This window comes from Saprolegnia diclina, assembly GCF_000281045.1.
Source record: "Saprolegnia diclina VS20 unplaced genomic scaffold supercont1.21, whole genome shotgun sequence".
NCBI lineage: Eukaryota > Oomycota > Saprolegniomycetes > Saprolegniales > Saprolegniaceae > Saprolegnia > Saprolegnia diclina.
This window is the reverse complement of record NW_008246088.1, coordinates 330,491-347,690: the sequence shown is the minus strand read 5'-3', so window position 1 is coordinate 347,690 and position 17,200 is coordinate 330,491. Positions and strand designations below refer to the sequence as shown.

Sequence of the window (17,200 nt, the reverse complement as noted above, 5' to 3'; positions counted from 1 at the left end):
CAAGGTCGTCGCGCCATTCGTCTCGGCGAGCTTTGGGGCGCAGTCCAAGTGGAGTACGCGCGTGCTCGTCCTGCTGCTTTTGCCGGTCTTGCTCGCCTGCATTCTGCTTCACGCACTCGTCCGAGGGGTCGTCAACGGTCTCTTGTCGTCCATTCATCTCGCGTGGCGATGGACACGTGTTCTCGTGCGACAGACGTGGCGCGCTCTTCGGGCCATCTATGCCTTTGGGCTGGCGACCGCTGATGCCGTGGTGGCCACGATACGAGCTGTCGCAGCATGTTTTCTTCACATTTGTACGTACAACAACACTGCCAAATGCTCATCTAACGACCTCGTTGTCCCTAGTCGCTGAGATCATTCCGGATGGTGTCACCTACCTCCGCGTCTCGTGCCTCTCGGGGCTGCTCTCGGCGGTTCTTTTCGCCGAACGTCTCCCACGATGCTGCTACGACGGCATCTGGCGCTGCCTTTGCGTCCTTCGCCATCTTCGGTTCCGTCGACTTGGACAAGTCATCCTGACCGTCGCGGAAGCGGCGTATCCCGTTCTCGCTGCCGGCGCCGACAAAGTGCTCGACGGACTCGTCGCAGTCAAGCGCTGCATCGAAGCAGCTATTGCCTGCCTTCGGATGCTCACCGCCTCGGCATGGTGCTGGGCGACAACCACCGCACTTTGCCTCGTCCATACCCTCATCCACCGCGCGCAGGCGATGCTCGCTTGGCTTGGCAACGTCGGCTATGATCTCTGCATGCGTATCGTGTTGCCACGGCTGCAGTCGCTCGCGGTGGCCGCCTGCACAGTTCTCGAACGCACCTACGCATGGCTCCAACGCGCTCCACGACGGCTCTACACCGTGTGTAGCATCCTTGTTCGAAAGCTCATCTCGCCATTCTTGCAAGGTTTCTACTGCGTCCTCTACCAAGCCGTGGACATCACTTGCACCGTGCTCCTCATATTGGATCACAAGCTCTATATTCTCCTCCTCCTCATGCGCGATGCCATTTTGCGTCCGCTCGCACGTGTGATGCAAACCACGGCCCGCTACGTCGGTCGCACGGTACGGCGGGTACTGGCTCGCATCGCCTGCCCCCTCCAGCGTCTCTTGAAAGCCACGGCCACCGCACTCGGGCGTCTGTGGCGCTGCCTGGTCGCCAAGGCCCTGCGATGTCTCGACGTTCTTGTCGCCACAAGCCTTCGCATCATCGCCCGCTGCGTCCGAGCGTTCTGGCGTCTCTGGCGCGGTTTGCACTCCCTTGTCGTCGGGCTTCTCGATTTTGTTTTCCGCCTTCTCCTTGTCTGCAAGAATGTGTGCACGTCGCCGCCCATGATGGCGCTGTATGCGTCGGTGAAGGCACTCCTTGCGGTCTTCTACGCGTCGCTAATGGCGTGCCTTGCAGCAGTCTACGCGTCATCGTTGGATTGTCTTTCTGCTGTCTACACTGCGATGCGGTCTGCGGGCGCCTGGGCGTCGACGGTCACGGTAGCAACGTGGCAAGTGGCAGTGACGACGGCTGAATCGGTGGCGCACGTCACATCGGTCATTGTACGGCAGCTCCTCGACGTCGTCTCCGCCATCGTGTTCGCGGCGGTGCAAGTGGCCTATGATGTGGCTGGTGAAGTCCAGCGCATGAGCTCTTTTGGATCCAAGGCACCGTAGCTCATTCACGTAGCCACTGGAACCTATTTATCATGAGCACAAAGTAGTATACATTGATTTAGACTTTCCGTGGGAACGCGCCAAACGACCCGTGGCGTGTACTTGGGGGTAGGGTAGGGGTAGGTTCCATGCGTCCAGACGAGTGTTGCCGCGCTGCGCTCCCATCAATCGGGATACCCAGTACAACGCTTGCACTCTCGTTTATGTTGTACTCTTTGTCTTTATATCGAATACTAGTACGCGGTAACTAGTAGTCTAAGCTATATTGGACGCTGCACCGTGTCTCGCCCATGGACGTGCGTCGGTGCGTCTCGATGCACACCCACAACCGCGCCGTGAGCAGCAGCGAGAGAAGCAAAAGGACCATCGAGCCAATGACGATCGTCGCGTCAGACGTGCGCGCTGCCAACATGAGCGTGCGACCAAAGCACGCGTCGTACGCTGGGTGCAAGTATTTGGACTTGACGAGTGACGCGCAGCCGCTGCCGGTGGTTTGTCCATCTGCCATGCAGGCGGCAGAGTCGATGCAAAAGGCGCCAAATGACGCTGTCCTCGGGCACGTCGCGTCGATCCACGCCGACAATCGGCTGGTTGAGAGCTTTGTGAGGGCGGCGCAGCCAGCGCAGAGATGCGAAACATCGCTGATAAAAGACGTCACGTGGTCCCTCGCAGCGGTCTCAAGAACTATCGGCGGTAGCTTCACGTCTGCGCAAAAGCGCTCGAGCGTCGTCGTCGACGTCACCGTCATGTTCATCGAGAGGGCACGCGTGATCCCAGCCATGACGTTTTCATTTGGCCACACATCGGAGAAGAGTAGGGTGTCGATGAGCGGCACGTCGCTGCACGTGCGGTCGCTCACACAGTACGCCTCGGCAAACGCTCTTGCGGCCTCGAGAGGGTACGCGTCACTTGTCAGGGCTCGCATGGGACTGGACACCACGCCTGCTGCGCGCAGAACCGTCGCGTAGAAATCGATCGGCCGATGCGGCACCGAGGCGACGAACGCCTCGATCTGTTGCTGGTATGCCGTGAGCGTGGGCGCCTTCTCGGTCGCCTTGATGGTCATCGAGACGCCGTTCACTGCGGCCATCAGCAGCGCGCTGCAACAAGCCATCTCGAGCACGAGGAGGACGAGGCAAAGCGGCAATGAAGGTGCTCTGCGGGTCCACGCAAGATGCCCGAGACCGAAGACGCTCACGGCGATGACGACCACGCTTACCGAGACGGCGTTCGGCAACACGAGGAGGTCGCTGCCGAAAGCGGCGACAAGGGCAATGACCGAGGCGCCGTAGACAGCAAACATGACAAAGGCGGCGGCCAATGCAGCCGTTGTGCGCACGAGCATTGGACGTAAATGGCGCTTGGATGACGGTTTGGTCGAGCGTCGTCGGTCGGGGTTGGAGTTGGAGTCAACGCTGGGTACGTGGCTTCGGCAAACACACTATGCTCTGGTGCACCTCATGTTGACTCCGCAGTAAAGCAGGGCAGTCCAGAGTAAACAGTGGGTGGAGTCGCACTGCCAGTGTATTCTATCCTGCTATGTAGTGGCGCGACAGACCCGTGCAACCGACGGACGCAATGACGGCAGCACAACATTTTACAAAGGACATACAAGTTTGAGTGATAGCATGATCGATTTGACGTGGCAGACCCTTGCAACGGACGAACGCAATGACTCGAGCAAGTAGTGCGGTCGTGGATCATCTCTACGACTCAAAGGGTCAATGACGTGTCAACACTATAGTACACTCCGCTTTGAACCTCCTTCGCATTACATTTGTAAATCAAATGGACGTCCCATCAGGTCTCAGGACGAGTTCTGGGACTGCACACCCGCAGCAACGCCACCTCAGATCTCATTGCTCTCGACTGCAACCGGATACTTCGAAGTTCGATTTTTGAATACGACTTCGATGTCGGCCGACAGCCTTGCCAACGCACTCTGAAAGCAACACGGTGGGAGCAGCAAGGGTGTTCGAGTCCTGTGCTCATGGGTGGAAGTGCAATCGAGACGAAGCGTCTTAGTCGTTAAGAGCTGACGTCCAAACCTCGTAACGCAGGCGCTTCGTTGACCAGCGTATCACTACGCTCGTGCTCACAATACTTGATTCAGTTGAGGAATGACGAGCTGCATTCAGTTGCGAATTGATATCGAGAGAACCACTGCACCAAGGTCTTGACTACACCCAGTATCAAACCCGTCAACGTTATGAGTCCAAGAACAAAGCCGCAAGAGCTGTTTGCATGAGCTCAAGGACGATGGACCCAAAGACGCCATGACCGCCACCCTCAGACGAGAAGACGCTCTTCACGCACGGGGCGCCCGCCATGACTCACGCTACCTGATCCCGTGCACGACAGACCAAGTCGTAGCTTACTTGAGGCAAACACCCGCAACGGTCGGACGACGCACGCCAGACCCGCCAGCCTTGTACATGAACAGTGCTTGTAGCTTTGTTTAACCTTTTACGGGCTATAATGCTTGATGCAGCTGTTGCGTCAAAATCGTAACTGATCGTAACTGCAATGTAAGAAAGTCCACTCGATTCTCGTGTCGACAGCACGAAGAGCTCAAAGATACGCTATTCAGCAACGCACTGATGCCCGTACCCCAAGCGTCTCTTGTACAATGATGCTCCCAATCATCAAGCACTTTGCTCCAGGCGGTTGATACAAAGGATTGATACGAACTTGATTGTGTACAGCGCCATCATGGGACGGTTACGATCCGTGCAATGTGGCGGCTCCATCCGACCTCCCACATCTGATATCGTACCCAATGGCCGACGACGTCCTCAAGCGCGTCTGCGCCGTCGTGACCATCCCCGCGGCCTACTACGCGAGCAAGGACCCGGCCCTCGCGCCCTATGCAGCGCTGCCACGGTACAGTGCGGCGCTCTACATCGGCGTTCTCAGCGCTGTCGCATCGCACGCGTGCCTTGCCACGTGCTACAAGCGCCTGTACGCTGGCGCCGTCAAGCCATGGAAGGCCGATGCGCACAGCATCCACTATGAGCGCGGCCTCGAGCGCTTCCTCGAGCGCAACTACGCCAAGGCCATCAAGCACTTTACACGTGCGATCGAGAGCCGACCCAGCGAGGGGCTCTACTACGCCCGCCGCGCCGACAGCTACCTCATGATGGCGGTACGTCGCACGCTGGCGGCGCTCACCTCTCACCTTGCTATCTTCGTACAGGCGCTTCAACTGGCCTACAACGACTATATGAGCGCTTCGCTGTTATCGCCCGACGACGACGACGCCAAGGTCCGCGGCGCTCGATTGATTCGCCGCCTCAATGCACTTCGCTATATGTAGGCGCGCGTGGCGACGTGTGCTGCCAAGTTCCCATCGCCGCCCGCGTACACGCCCGAGACGCCGCCGCCCTCTCGGTCCTTCTTTCGCCGGCTCCTCCAACGTCACGGGCCTGACACGTCGTCGACCAAGCCATGGACGGCCACGGCGCGCGACCTTGTGCTCATGTTTGTGCTGACGGTTCCAGTCTTTCTCGTTGTGTACACATTTGTCTCGATCGCTGTCGACGTCTCGCTAACGCTAGCGTCGTTTGTTGGCTACTGCTGTCGCGGCGTCGGTCGCCGAGCGTGGCGCCACGGTACAGTGCTCATAGTCGGTCTTGTCCTCACCACCCTCTTTTAGCGCTGCGCCCGGCCGGCATCGCACTCGCCCCACTCGCAACGACGATACTCACAGCCATCGGCCAAATCTTTGACTGCGTGGCTCGACAGATCGTCACGATTCTCCGACTCTTGCATGGGCCGTGTGAGCGCATGCTGGCAGCCATCTTCCGAGGCGTCGGGAGGCTCTTTGAGTTGCTGACACACCCGCTTGGGCTTCTGCGCTGGCTTGTCACGACGCCGATCTCGATGGCGTGGGAGCTTCTCCGTGGCATTTTTCATGCACTCAACGCCGCCATCAGCCCCGAGACCAAACGCCGCGTCATGCGCTTGGCCTCGGACCTCGTCGAAAGCTCAACCAAGGTCGCGCTGCACTGCCTCAGTGGACTCTGGAACGTCCTCGTTGTCGTTGCTCGCATTGCGCGGCAACTCGTTACGCTAACGTACGATGTTGCTATCGCACTTGGCCTCCCGACCTTGGTGACTTGCATCAACCAGCTCGTCGCCTCGCTCCTTGGGAGCATCTATCATGTCGTTCAGAGCGTCTGTGGCCTTGTGGCCGAGCTGCTCCAGGGGATCCTCGGCATCTTTGGTAGCGCTTTGTTTAATTTCAAGTAGTACATGTATCCTGGTTGAACACCGCGCCAAGTTGAAGTGGAGCACGAGCCAATCATATGCTCGCAATATATAGCGGGCCAAGTAGCGGGCCAATGAGCGGTCACCAACGATTCGATGTTTTTTGCGATCTTGACGACGCTCGCCCTCGGGGCTCATGGCTGCACGACGATCGTCGTCGGGCGAGAGGTATGTCTCCGACGCCACTGCCAGCGCTGCCTAAGCCCGCCTTGTAGGCCTCCACGACGGGATCGTCCATGGTGACGCACGCGGCCGACTGCAGCAGCTGCGACTTCCGCATCGGGAAGGTACCGCCCAGGACGCATACTGCCGGCGCCCAGCGGGCCATTGCGCCGTTCCGTCTCGCCTACCCTCGCTATGGTAGACACTCTCGGGGATCTGTATGCGATGACGTTGGATTCTAGTTGGCGACGATCGCGGTGACGTGTTTCGCCTGGCCAACGTCGATACGTCCACCTTCAACTGGACGGCCACGAAGCCGCTGGGGCAGATCCCACAAGCGCCGACGACGTTGGGCTACATCTCGGGCGTCTACGGCGTCATCAACGAGCGCCAGGTTGCGATCGGTGAAAGTACGTGTGGCGGTCGGCTCGTGAGTCTTCCGAAGTCCATGCCCGGTGGCAACGCTCTCTTCGACGTCGCTGAGCTCACCAACGTGGCCATGGAGCGAGCGGGTACGGCTCGCGACGCTATCTTGCTCATGGGTGCGCTCGCCGAGACGTACGGGTACTATGGCGCTGCCTACGACACGCCCAACGCACTCCTCGAGGCTGGCGAAGCATTGACGGTCGTCGACCCGAACGAAGCATGGATCATGCATTTGCACCCGGACGACACGGGCGCGTCGGCCGTCTGGGCCGCGCAGCGCCTTCCGAACGACCACATTGCGGTGGTCGCCAACCAGTTTACGCTGCGGACGCTCAACCTCTCGGACCAAACGTCCTTTCTGGCGTCGACGAATGTTGAGGACGTTGCGATCCGCGCCGGCTTGTACGATCCCTCGGTCGACGGCGAGTTCGACTGGACGGCTGCGTACGCGTACCGTCGTGACGGCTTCAGTGCGCCCAATCACTACTACGCCACGCGACGCATGTGGCGCGTCTTGACGCTCGCGAACCCGTCGATCGAGCTCTCGCCGACGACCGACATGCTTGCAACCGACTATCCCGTCTCCGTGCAGGTGGGTTGCGATGCAGTCGATCAAGGACGATCTGTACATAGGTGGCAGCGCCGCTCTCGCCGTCAACGCTCCTTAGTATCCATCGCGATCACTACGAAGGCACGTCCTTCGACTTGACGTCCGGGCCCATGGCCGGCCCGTACGGCTCGCCCGATCGCTACGGTACGGCATCTTAGTCGAATCTTATCGCGAAATGTATATACTACCGTGTCTAGATGTCAACGGCAACGGGAACATGACCAAAGCCGACGCGCTGCGCGGCCACCAAGAGCGCAGCCTCTCGATCTTCCGCGCCGCCTACTCGTTCGTCGCGGTCTTGGACGCGGCGGACCCGCGCGCTGCCCACATTTGGTTTGGCCCGTATGCGCCGCACGCAACCGCGTACGTGCCCGTCTTTGCGTACGCTGACGCCGTGCCATCGGCGTTGGCGACCGGGTCGCTTCAGGTGTTTTCACCTGACGCCATGTACTGGAGCGCCGCGCTCGTCGGCAACTGGGCCGGGCGCTTTTACGCCCACGCCATGCCGTCGGTGGCGGCGGCGCAGGCAAGTATCGAGACGGCGCTGCGCGCGACGTTGGCACGCGTGGTGACGCGCTTGCAGACGGAGAGCGACGTGCGCGCCTTACTGACCTCGTCGAGCGCGTCGATGGCGGCGACAACCATGACGACGTACGCGTCGCTCTTCCAGCGTCTCGTGGTCGAGTTCCACGACGGCTACCACATGCACGGCCTGCACGCAATGACGCTGTCGCCCGACTCACTCTTCTACCCCGAGTGGTGGTTGCGCCAAGTCGGGTACTTTGCGCCGCCCGACCACGTCCAAGCTAACGCAAGCCGCTTTGTTTGGCTTCTCGGCTGTCTTTTTGCTGTCCTCGTCACCTTTGGCGTCGTCTGGATGGGCTTCACCCTCGGCTCCAACCTTCTCATGCGCCACAGCCAAGGCTACAGCAGCATTCTCTAGTGCTTCAAAGACGTAATGTAATAGCACTGTCGCTAGCCTTCTAGTCATAGTGCCTATGGCTCCTCTCTTACTTGCCTCTTCACAATGCTCCAGCCCTTGGCCTTGGGGCTCAGCATCGATCGACGATGGGCGGTCGACGGTCGCGTTCGGTGGCGGATCTGATCGGCTTGAAGTTGCCAACGACGTTCACTCTGCTGACATTGCACTTTCTTTTTTCGCGATGCTCGCCAAGTCGGTCAAGTCGTCGGTCGGGAAGCTCGCGCCGGCCTCGAGCGTCCTCTTCGTCTGCGACATCCAAGAGATCTTCCGCGACCGCATCTACGAGATGCCCTCGGTCATCGCCGGCGCCAAGACCCTCGTACCACCTATCGAATGCTGCAGGATATGTCATGGAGCGCTAGGTGCAAGCGGCCAAGCACCTCGAAATGCCCCTCATCGCCACGACGCAGTACGCAGCGCGCTTTGGCGCCATGGTCCCCGAGGTCGAGCTCCCAGCCAACCTGACGGTCCACGACAAGACGCTCTTTTCGATGCTGACGCCGGCCGTCGACGCCGAGCTGCGCGCGCTCCAGCCGCGCTCGGTCGTGCTCTGCGGCATTGAGAGCCACGTGTGCGTGCTGCAGACGTGCCTCGACTTGCTCGAGGCCGGCTACGACGTGCACGTGCCTGTCGACGCTGTTTCGAGCAGCACCTCGTTCCTGCGCTCGATGGGTCTCGAGGTACTAGTCCGACCGCTCTGTTTGCATTCTCATCCGCTTCCTTTCCTAGCGCATGCAGGCGTCGGGCGCCTTCTTGACGTCGGTCGAGTCGGTGGTCTTCCAGCTCACGGCCGACTCGAAGCACCCCAACTTCCGCGCCATCTCGAGCCTCATCAAGACGCACACCACGGCGCCCCAAGGTCTCTCGCACTTGTAACAGAAAGATCGCCGTCCCAATAATAAAGCAAGATGCGTCGTCGTCTTGTGTGCTACGTAGTCCTACCCTAATCCCACGCTACAAAGTCTCCCGCTGCTTAGAGCTCCCGCGGGAAGTCGAACACGAGGTTCGACTCGGCCTTGGGATCCGCGGGCGGCTGGACAAACTACACATAAAAAGGGTGAAGAAATTGTCAAAAATAGGGATCGAAGCGCGTACCTGCAGCTGCTGGATAGCTTGCTTGTTGACGCGGGTCCATTGCACAAACTTTTGTAGCTGCTGCGCGTTCAGCGGTGCGCGGAAGAGGTCGACGAGCCCCTCCGAGTTGGGGAAGTGCAGCCACTCGTGCACGTGGAGCGCTGCAAAGCACTTCTCGACTATCGCGAGCCGCGTCGACTCGTTGTGGACGCTGTTCTTGACGCGTGTGAGGCGCGCGCACTGCGCCTCTGTGAGCCCGAGCGTGTGCTTGAGCTGGAGAAACTCAGAGTCGTTGGTCGCTGCGAGCGCTACCATCCAGCTCTCGTCGTTGGCTTGGCGAATCTACGAGGTCGTGCTCGCAATTGCAAAAGAGCAAGGACGTGAGGTACCGCCGAGGCATTTTGCGAGTGCTGCTTCAAGAGCAGCGACGTCTGCTGGTGCTTGGTGTCCCGCGTCATGTTGACGCTCTGCTTTTGCTCGCCTAGATTTAGTTGATAACTAAGATGACGACTAAGAAGACGAATGAGACGTGTACCGCTGAGGGCTTCGAGGAGGAGTTTGTCGTTGCCGCAGCCAAACTTGTGGCTCTTGACCTTCTTCAGAATCGTCTCGAGCTCCGAGACTTCCATCTCGTACGTCTCGACGAGGCCCTTCTTCTTTTCGCGGCGAAGACGCGCGGACGCGCGGTTGCGCTCGAGTCGTCGCTGCCGGCGCTCTTCCTCTTCTTGCAGCTTTTGGTAGATGCTGAGCAGCTCCGGATGTTGCATGATGTTGCGGATCTGCTCGGCGCCGATCTGCGATGCGTCCTTGCCCGTCATCTTTGCGAGCAGCGTCGTGTCGAGCGTCAAGCCTTGCGTGCCCTCGGCAAACTGCTGCGGCGTCACCGTGTTCTCGTCGCCAAACGCCGGGCTCGCGGGCTCGGGCACAACCGGCTTGGACGCGTTCACCTTTTCCTTCATGTAGAGCATCTGCGGCGGCGTCTTCCATTGTCCCTTGGGCGCGTGGCGCTTGCCGCCTTGGCCGCGCTCCATGTCGGGGTCCCGGCCGCCGTCTACGTACGAGGCCGACGCGTTGTACCCATACGGCGCGGGCGCCATCGCCGGGTTCATGCCCATGTTGGGCGGCTGTAAATACGACGAGACGTCGTCCGAGTACATCATTGCGCTCGAGTGCGCCGGTGGTGCCATGGGCATGCCGTAGCCGTTGTGGTGCATCTGCGACGACGGGTGCATGCCCATGGGCGGCGCGTGGCCTTGCGGCGCGTGGGCGTACATCCCGCCCATGTTGCCGTTGCGCTCCATCATGTGCTGGCGCTGCAGGTTCATGCTCCGTTGCTGCTGCTGCTGCTGCATCTGCTGCTGCTGCTGCATCTGCTGCTGCTGGTATGGGTCCATGGTCTTCTCGTCGTACGCCGGCGCCGAGGCCAAAATGCAGCACTGTTGTTCAGTCAGTGCTGGTCATTTTATTCTCTTTTTTTGTCCAATTTTTATTCGACTTACAAACATCAAGTTAAACACGAGGTCGGTGAAAAATGCGTGCAATAAAAATGCAGTACCACCGTAATTCGCTCTTTCAAGGTCTCGACCGCACAGCGCTGGAAACTTGCCTTGTTTCTTGTATACACTTTGCCAGATGCTCGCAAAAAGGTCTTATCTAAGAGATTGCCAAGCGACGCACTCGCCACCTGGCCGCCTGGCGGACCTCTGACACCGATCGTGGCAAGCGTCGAGCGACGACGACAGCCCTTGCCAGCGTCTCCGCCTCCGCGTCGCCAGGACTGCCTCGCCGCCCGACGTTGCGGCAGCTAAACGGGCGCGGAATGGAAGCGAGCTTGGGTCCAGTGTTCGAACGCGTTCGATGGGACAGACTGCTGCATTGCTCACGGTTGCACAGTGTATATTAGAGCGCTTTGTCGATGGCGGTGCGCATGGCTGCTAGCATCGCTTCGCACGACGCCTTGGTCTCGGCTGCGCACGCCTTCTCGATCATGCGTTGAAACATTGTGCTCTTTGTAAAGTACACGGCCATGGCCATCTCGACTGCGCACGTCGTACTCGACCCCATGCTCCCAACGACCGTCGTCCGCGACTCGACGACAAAGTACGAGCCGTACGGAACATCGAGGCTTTCGTCTTTGGCGAGGACCTCGAGGTGGTCACATGACCGGCGGTGGTAGACCTCGCACGCGTGCACGCGCGTCGAGCCTGTCGAGAGCGCTGTCTCGACGGGCAGTTGAATGCGTCGCGACCGCCCGTACGCGCCGTCGGAGCGGACAGTCCAATGCGAAAGCGCCACGTCCGTCGCACCGCGCTGCGCGAGAAACGCGCGCGTAAAGTGCTCGTCGCTGACGAAGCGCTCAAAGTACGTTTGCACCGAGATCGGCAGCGTGCTACGGGCCATGACGGCAAACGCCGAGGCGGGCGCGCCGAAGAACGCAATGGGCGTCAGCAACGTGCGCGGCGTCTCTTCCAACGTTGGACGCGTTGTCGCTTCATGGTTGCTGTTGTTCTCGTCGTCGTCCTCATCCTGGAGGTCGTCTTGGGTGGATGCAAGTGTCTTCGTGGCCGTCAGCGCCTCGAGCCAGAGAGCATGGAGACGCGCCGTGTCGGCTTGCAATAGCACGCGGTTGCTCGGCCATGTGAGGCAGATGCCATAGCGCATCGAGTCGTTTCTTGACACGGTGCATTGCGAGAGGTGTGCAATGACCTCGGGGGTGCGCCGGTCCGCCTAGTGTATGTAGCCACCATCAGCACAATCACAGCTCGAACATGCTAGCACGAGCAGAACCTGGAGGGACATGAGCGTCGACGTTCCGTTCTCGAGGTAAAACCAGCGGCGCGTGCGAGCCGACGTTCCGTCCTCGACATGAAAGAGGTACCCGCGAGGAGCGCCCGCCCAGATATCGACGATGTCGCACGCCTCAAGCGCAGCGCAGTGGACTTCCAAATGGCGTCTTCGCCCGACGACAGCATTCGCATCGTGGGCCATGGCGCAGCCGGTGCGCTCGACGACACAAAGCGCACGCAAGAACGCCTCGTTGACATGCCGCACCGTCGAGAGACGCGCCGACTCAAAGACATGCCGCGCCGCCTCGAGACGCGCGTCGTCGCCCACCGCGTCGGAGGTGGCCTCGTGCGCCATGGCCCAGTACGCATAGAACGCGGCGTTGAGGCGCTCGCGCGAAGCTGCTGCGTCGCGGCCGAGATCGTGCGTAAGGAGCGTCTCGAGTGGTGCAATAAACTCAGTCGCGAGGTCGGACGAGAAGACGCGTAGGGCGTCCATGGAGCGATCGCAGCTGTCGGTCAGCGGCGCCCACGCGCGCTTGGCCGACCCCGCGAGGTGCCGGAGGCAGCTTGTCTCGTCGATCGGCGCCGTGAGCTCCGTGTACAAATCGCGCAGCGTCGCGAGGTGGCACTTGCTGGACGCAAGAGCAGCTTTGGCCGCCGCGACCACTCGGCCAAAGTCCGTGATCAGACGAGGCCACGCGGCGTCGATGGCGGCGACCTCGCGGCGAAACGCTGGCGAGTCGTGTGCATATGCTAGCAAGATTGGTGCTTCGCCGAGCGAATTATCCTCATCGTCTTGATCGTCCGCGTCAAGAGGGTCGTCTTCGGACGCTGTGGAGCTTGCGGAGGACGCGTCAGCGTGTACGTCTGGGAGGCCAAACGCCCGCGCGCCGCTCGCAAAATCTTGGAGCTGTCGCACGAGGTCCACGGCGGCCTCTGGCGCGACGCCACACTCGGTGCAGAGCTCGTCGATCGATGCAGCGCGCAGCTGTGCAATGCATTCGACAAGCGACGGCGCCGCGACGGCTTCTAGTGCAGGATGAGCTTCACATGGACAGTAGGAGCGACGACGTACGCGGTGGCAACTGGGCAGGACGGCTAGGTGTGTCGTCCGACGACGAAAAGATCGACTTGACAAACGACTCGAAGGGCGAGTCCGAGCTGCGACTCTTATTACTGTTGTTGTTGTCGCTGGTGTCGTTGGTCGTGTGCGGCACAGCGCCGAGACGCATGCACTTGGTGGCTGTGTGGAACGTTGCGACGCTGTGCAATGACGCGCTGAGGTCGAGCACTAGAAATGTCATTCTGTGGCTCGCCGTAGAAGCATCAAGAACGTACTTTCGCCCGAGTACATGTCGTAGAGGCCCGAGACAGAGAGCGCGGCAGCATCGCGATTACTGCGGGCGTAGTGATACAGGGCTTCGTGCAGCACCGAGGCCACCGACTTGGTCGTCGCAACGTTGGGCAGCACGACCGTGTGCTTGGCGTCACAGCTCAAGTGCACTCTACACGCCTAGCATGACCCACGTGCAGGCTCTGGCAGCTGGTCACCTACACGATGTTGGCGCTGCGGTCCATTCGTCGATCGCTGCTACGGTGAAGCGGCGCCAAGCGGGATCTTTCAACTGGCTTCTGATTGGCTACGCTGCGATCCCACTTAATTAATAATTATTAAAAAGTACAAATATAAATATTTTACATAAAAAATAATTTATAATTTAAAAATCCTAGTTCAACACAGAAGGGGGTATAGCGCAGTGGTAGCGCGTCCGCTTTGCATGCGGAAGGCCCCGGGTTCGACCCCCGGTTCCTCCAGTATTTTTGCTGCAATTGAAATTGGTTGGGTGCAATCAGTCCACTCTTGCAATGTTTTTGCGCCACACAGCTCGACAACTGCGCCAGGCCGCGCGCTCGGCGGCGTCGCGCTCGAGCCTCGTTGCACGACCGTGGTCGATGCAGCCCCGTACTGGCATGCGCTTTATGTCGTCGTCTTCGGCGCCGGCGCCCGAAGAGCCCACGAACCCGCTGGCCAAGGCCTTTGAGGACAAGGAGCGCTTCTTCGATTGGGACCTCGTCGACATCTTTGCCCAAGACGTCTCGCTGCTCGGGAAGATGGCCATGTTTGTGCAGCTGCACGCTGCCAAGCCCCACGCCAAGACGCCGCTCGACGTGCCAGACTTTATGGACGGCGCCAAGAGCGCGATCGAGATGATTCTCCGCACGGTGTACACGCCCGCGTTCTTTGCCGCGGCGCTGGACCCGGCGGTCGAGAACGACGAGGTGAATCTCCTGCGCTCCGTGATGGGCCCCAAGTGCGTCGAGACGCTCATGATGGGCTTCTCAGAGCTCGCCAAGGCCGGCTGCACCAAGTTTGACTTGACGGATCTCGAAGTCAAGAACGTCGGCCTCTCGAATGTGCTCCTCAAGGACGGCGACGACGAAGCGACCAAGAGCGTGCTCCTGCAGGTTGAATTCACGATGGTCGAGCACGTCACGACGACAATGAAGGGCGAGGATGGAGTTGAGACGCAAAAGGACAACGTCCGCGACGCCGACTGTACATGGGTTTTTGAGAGCGACATTGTCAACGGCGAGCCCACTGCTTGGACCGTCGTCCAGATTGCTTAATGCATTCTACACCTTTTCTTGTGCGAGCGCTTTGGTGTTGCAGCGCTCGACGATCGACTGGTGCTAGGAAGGGCATGTAATTGTACTAGGAAACATTGGCACGGGAGTCGCAGTGTAGTATGCAGACGACATACCAGCAGCATGCATGTGGTATCGGATGCCACAAAGCGGCGACCAAGGGATCGCATCGTCGCCTGGTTTTGGCCCTGGCTTCAGCCGACCGCTTTGACTCTTTGATCTGCTCGCTGCCTTTTTTTCAAAATTTGATAAATTTCTAGAAGATCGCCACATGCTGCGTCGTGCGGTGGTCGTCGCCAGCCGTGTTGGCCCGCGCTCCGCAGCGCCTGGCCGCCCGTGGTCGCGTGCACCGATCATGGCGCGCGCCTTCTCGCTCGATGCGATCGCGGCCAAGACGACGAAGGACCTCGATCGGTTCCGGGCGTGGGATAATGCCGATGTCTTCTCGCCCAAGCTCTGGTTCTTGACCAAGTTTAACATGTTTACAGTGCTCCACACGGCGTTCCCTGCGTCGACTTCGGCGTACGACATTCCCGACTTTCTGGCCGGCGCCAAGGACGCGATGCACACCGTGCTCTCGACGCTCTACTCGCGGGCCTTTTTCGAGGCCGTGACGACGCCGACCAAGACCACTGCGCCGACCGACGAGCTCGCGTTCCTGCACACGATCATGAGCCCCGAGTGCGTCCAGATCTTCATCGACGGCTTCACCGCGCTGCGTGCGAATGGCGCCACCGGCTTTGAACTCACGCACCTCGAGATCAAGGGCGCCCATCTGGACGCGGTCGACCTCGCTGACGATGCCAAGTCGGTGCGATTGCACGTGCTCTTTTACACCGAAGAGCACATTCTCACGACGGGCGTCGTCAACGGAGAAGAGCTCTCGGAGCCATCAGTGCGCGACGACCAGTGCACGTGGGTCTTCGAGTCGTCGCTCCAAGAACCCCTCAAGTGGACCATCGTTGGCATTTGACCCACAGACAATAGTGTCCATACAGAGTCGTTTTTACACGAAACTTACGCGTCATCGCGTTGGATTGTGGCATGCTGCGACCAGTAGGCGACCGACGCTGCATATGCGTCGCGGTTTAGTGGTACGCCGGACCCGCCCTCCGCCTTGCCGAGTGCATTGCGCAGGATCGTGATCGGGTCCATCGGCAGCTCGTACGGCACGTCCTGCGCCTTGATGTAGATGATGCCCCACGGCGCGGTGTCGCTTCTCGGGTCGTTTGCGTGCCCCGTCGCTGCATTTTCGAGCCGGATTTGGCCGCGGCTGTAGAGAATCACGTCCAGATACGCTGCGACGGTCGGTGGCACCACGTCCGCAGGAAACCACCGCGTGAGCCTAGACGGCGCCCGCATGAGATCACAGGCGAATACGACTACGATGCAAATGTAATACACGGGCAGCTCGTGCTCGGCGCGGGCCACGTATGCACTGCGCAAGTGACACTTGTTGGCGTCGGTGATGGCGGCCGTGCTCACAAGCGCGTCCGTAAAGTTGGGCACAAAGAGGTGCTTGCAGAACGGTGCATAGCTAGTACGTGATTCGTATCGTCATTGCATTAGCACACCATGACGCACCCGTCGACGAGTGCGCAATCGCCGGCTGCAAACGCGCAGTTGATGCGTCGCTCGAAGTCCGCCTTGTCCCAGCGTAGCTGCGTCCCTTGGTGCGCTGGATCCTCAAACTGGGCGAGGCAGAAGCGGTCTACGCATCGCGAACGTTCCTCGCGTCGTCACCCGCGCACGCCACGTACCAAGGGCAAACTGCATCTTTGCTTGCTTGGTGCTGTGGGAAAGGCGGTGACGGCTTTGGTTCGGCATATGCCACGAATGCCGAATCTAGCGTGCCGAATCCGCCCATCTCGCGAAGGTTGTCGAAGCATGCAAGCGCTGCGATCCGTGGTGCGGCCGCGGCTGATCGCGCGCACCTTCTCGTCGTCGTCGGCGCCACCGACCTTTGACATCCAGTCCTTTGGCAGTTCGTTCGAGCGCGCGTACGAGGACCGCGACCGCTTCTACCGCTGGGACGAGGACGAGCTCTTCAAGCCCGACATGTCGTTTGTGAAGAAGGCCATGTCGTTCGCCTTGCTGCACCATGCGTTTCCGTCCTCGGGCTTGGATATGCCCGACTTCATCGACGGCGCGCAAGTCGCGCTGGACCTGGTACTTCACACGATCTACACGCCGGAATTCCAGACCTACGTGCGCGATACCTCGGTCACGTCGCCACCCGTGGAGCTGCTGAAAAGTGTCATGTCACCCGAGTGCTTTGATGCACTCGTCGCCGACTACAAGCGAACACCGGTGCGGCCCAACACGACGGTCGAGCTGCAGCAGCTCGACGTGCACAGCGGGCAGTTTAGCCGGCTGCTCCTTGACGGCCAGCAGATGAAGCTCATGCTCTCGGTCTTGTACCACACGACCGAGCACTTGGCGACGACCGAAGCCGGCGCCGCGACGACGACCGAGGCCCGGGATTCGTACTGCCAATGGACCTTTGCGACGAGCATTGCGGACCCGGACAAGATCGAATGGGAGCTCATCGATATGTTTGACGACGACATTTAGCGACGAAGCGAGTAGA

The 17,200-nt window shown here is 60.0% G+C and overlaps 11 protein-coding genes and 1 non-coding gene across 13 annotated transcripts; 8 read left to right on the top strand and 4 right to left on the bottom strand.

Moving 5' to 3' along the window:
- The first annotated feature begins 29 nt into the window (after positions 1-29).
- Positions 30-1,723, top strand: SDRG_07371 (hypothetical protein). Its single transcript, XM_008613200.1, has 2 exons — positions 30-293; positions 346-1,723. Exon 2 carries the CDS (start codon positions 627-629, stop codon positions 1,653-1,655), a length of 1,029 nt encoding a protein of 342 aa, XP_008611422.1. The 5' UTR covers positions 30-293; positions 346-626; the 3' UTR covers positions 1,656-1,723.
- A 128-nt stretch (positions 1,724-1,851) lies between these two features.
- On the bottom strand, positions 1,852-3,000 carry SDRG_07370 (hypothetical protein; the record flags this gene model as incomplete). Its single annotated transcript, XM_008613199.1, has 1 exon — positions 1,852-3,000. One exon carries the CDS (start codon positions 2,998-3,000, stop codon positions 1,903-1,905), a length of 1,098 nt encoding a protein of 365 aa, XP_008611421.1. The 3' UTR covers positions 1,852-1,902.
- A 1,412-nt stretch (positions 3,001-4,412) lies between these two features.
- SDRG_07369 (hypothetical protein) lies at positions 4,413-5,930 on the top strand. The gene is made up of 4 exons (XM_008613198.1): positions 4,413-4,800; positions 4,852-4,920; positions 4,972-5,266; positions 5,311-5,930. The coding sequence occupies exons 1-4, from the start codon at positions 4,435-4,437 to the stop codon at positions 5,904-5,906; spliced, it is 1,326 nt and encodes a 441-aa protein (XP_008611420.1). The 5' UTR covers positions 4,413-4,434; the 3' UTR covers positions 5,907-5,930.
- A 90-nt stretch (positions 5,931-6,020) lies between these two features.
- On the top strand, positions 6,021-8,129 carry SDRG_07368 (hypothetical protein; the record flags this gene model as incomplete). Its single annotated transcript, XM_008613197.1, has 5 exons — positions 6,021-6,092; positions 6,140-6,284; positions 6,329-7,104; positions 7,146-7,266; positions 7,320-8,129. The coding sequence occupies 5 exons, from the start codon at positions 6,021-6,023 to the stop codon at positions 8,063-8,065; spliced, it is 1,860 nt and encodes a 619-aa protein (XP_008611419.1). The 3' UTR covers positions 8,066-8,129.
- A 145-nt stretch (positions 8,130-8,274) lies between these two features.
- SDRG_07367 (hypothetical protein) lies at positions 8,275-9,039 on the top strand. Its single transcript, XM_008613196.1, has 3 exons — positions 8,275-8,423; positions 8,467-8,784; positions 8,834-9,039. The coding sequence occupies exons 1-3, from the start codon at positions 8,286-8,288 to the stop codon at positions 8,978-8,980; spliced, it is 603 nt and encodes a 200-aa protein (XP_008611418.1). The 5' UTR covers positions 8,275-8,285; the 3' UTR covers positions 8,981-9,039.
- SDRG_07366 (hypothetical protein) lies at positions 8,975-10,617 on the bottom strand. Its single transcript, XM_008613195.1, has 4 exons — positions 9,714-10,617; positions 9,568-9,659; positions 9,200-9,520; positions 8,975-9,146 (listed from the first exon to the last, which is right to left on the bottom strand). The coding sequence occupies exons 1-4, from the start codon at positions 10,570-10,572 to the stop codon at positions 9,078-9,080; spliced, it is 1,341 nt and encodes a 446-aa protein (XP_008611417.1). The 5' UTR covers positions 10,573-10,617; the 3' UTR covers positions 8,975-9,077.
- A 375-nt stretch (positions 10,618-10,992) lies between these two features.
- Positions 10,993-13,579, bottom strand: SDRG_07365 (hypothetical protein). Its single transcript, XM_008613194.1, has 5 exons — positions 13,520-13,579; positions 13,303-13,469; positions 13,040-13,255; positions 11,966-12,993; positions 10,993-11,905 (listed from the first exon to the last, which is right to left on the bottom strand). Exons 1-5 carry the CDS (start codon positions 13,540-13,542, stop codon positions 11,078-11,080), a joined length of 2,262 nt encoding a protein of 753 aa, XP_008611416.1. The 5' UTR covers positions 13,543-13,579; the 3' UTR covers positions 10,993-11,077.
- A 128-nt stretch (positions 13,580-13,707) lies between these two features.
- On the top strand, positions 13,708-13,779 carry SDRG_07364. The gene has a single exon. It is a non-coding gene; the product is annotated as a tRNA-Ala (tRNA).
- A 50-nt stretch (positions 13,780-13,829) lies between these two features.
- Positions 13,830-14,618, top strand: SDRG_07363 (hypothetical protein; the record flags this gene model as incomplete). Its single annotated transcript, XM_008613193.1, has 1 exon — positions 13,830-14,618. A coding segment is annotated over one exon (763 nt), but the record flags the coding sequence as incomplete, so codon positions are not given.
- Positions 14,619-14,881: 263 nt separating this feature from the next.
- SDRG_07362 (hypothetical protein) lies at positions 14,882-15,583 on the top strand (the record flags this gene model as incomplete). Its single annotated transcript, XM_008613192.1, has 1 exon — positions 14,882-15,583. One exon carries the CDS (start codon positions 14,882-14,884, stop codon positions 15,581-15,583), a length of 702 nt encoding a protein of 233 aa, XP_008611414.1.
- Positions 15,021-16,468, bottom strand: SDRG_07361. Of its 2 annotated transcripts, XM_008613191.1 has the most exons (5): positions 16,371-16,468; positions 16,195-16,321; positions 16,013-16,147; positions 15,365-15,955; positions 15,022-15,268 (listed from the first exon to the last, which is right to left on the bottom strand). In XM_008613191.1, exons 1-4 carry the CDS (start codon positions 16,435-16,437, stop codon positions 15,628-15,630), a joined length of 657 nt encoding a protein of 218 aa, XP_008611413.1. In that variant the 5' UTR covers positions 16,438-16,468; the 3' UTR covers positions 15,022-15,268; positions 15,365-15,627. The 2 variants fall into 2 exon arrangements, with proteins under 2 accessions (XP_008611412.1, XP_008611413.1); XM_008613190.1 differs by having other exon boundaries at positions 15,021-15,955.
- Positions 16,438-17,184, top strand: SDRG_07360 (hypothetical protein; the record flags this gene model as incomplete). Its single annotated transcript, XM_008613189.1, has 1 exon — positions 16,438-17,184. One exon carries the CDS (start codon positions 16,438-16,440, stop codon positions 17,182-17,184), a length of 747 nt encoding a protein of 248 aa, XP_008611411.1.
- Between the last annotated feature and the right edge of the window lie 16 nt (positions 17,185-17,200).

Coding starts and splice junctions, on each gene's coding strand:
- SDRG_07371 (XM_008613200.1), top strand. CDS start 627: ATGCTCACCGCCTCGGCATGGTGCTGGGCGACAACCACCGCACTTTGC.
- SDRG_07369 (XM_008613198.1), top strand. CDS start 4,435: ATGGCCGACGACGTCCTCAAGCGCGTCTGCGCCGTCGTGACCATCCCC. Junction 4,801..4,851: donor ACAGCTACCTCATGATGGCG/GTACGTCGCACG, acceptor ATCTTCGTACAG/GCGCTTCAACTGGCCTACAA. Junction 5,267..5,310: donor TCGCCGAGCGTGGCGCCACG/GTACAGTGCTCA, acceptor ACCCTCTTTTAG/CGCTGCGCCCGGCCGGCATC.
- SDRG_07366 (XM_008613195.1), bottom strand. CDS start 10,572: ATGGACCCATACCAGCAGCAGCAGATGCAGCAGCAGCAGCAGATGCAG. Junction 9,521..9,567: donor ACTCGCAAAATGCCTCGGCG/GTACCTCACGTC, acceptor ACGACCTCGTAG/ATTCGCCAAGCCAACGACGA. Junction 9,147..9,199: donor AAGCTATCCAGCAGCTGCAG/GTACGCGCTTCG, acceptor TTTTATGTGTAG/TTTGTCCAGCCGCCCGCGGA.
- SDRG_07361 (XM_008613190.1), bottom strand. CDS start 16,437: ATGCCGAACCAAAGCCGTCACCGCCTTTCCCACAGCACCAAGCAAGCA. Junction 16,322..16,370: donor AAAGATGCAGTTTGCCCTTG/GTACGTGGCGTG, acceptor CGCGATGCGTAG/ACCGCTTCTGCCTCGCCCAG. Junction 16,148..16,194: donor GATTGCGCACTCGTCGACGG/GTGCGTCATGGT, acceptor ATCACGTACTAG/CTATGCACCGTTCTGCAAGC.
- SDRG_07365 (XM_008613194.1), bottom strand. CDS start 13,542: ATGGACCGCAGCGCCAACATCGT. Junction 13,470..13,519: donor GACCGCAGCGCCAACATCGT/GTAGGTGACCAG, acceptor CTAGGCGTGTAG/AGTGCACTTGAGCTGTGACG. Junction 11,906..11,965: donor CGACGCTCATGTCCCTCCAG/GTTCTGCTCGTG, acceptor TACATACACTAG/GCGGACCGGCGCACCCCCGA.
- SDRG_07367 (XM_008613196.1), top strand. CDS start 8,286: ATGCTCGCCAAGTCGGTCAAGTCGTCGGTCGGGAAGCTCGCGCCGGCC. Junction 8,424..8,466: donor TCGCCGGCGCCAAGACCCTC/GTACCACCTATC, acceptor ATGGAGCGCTAG/GTGCAAGCGGCCAAGCACCT. Junction 8,785..8,833: donor TGCGCTCGATGGGTCTCGAG/GTACTAGTCCGA, acceptor TTCCTTTCCTAG/CGCATGCAGGCGTCGGGCGC.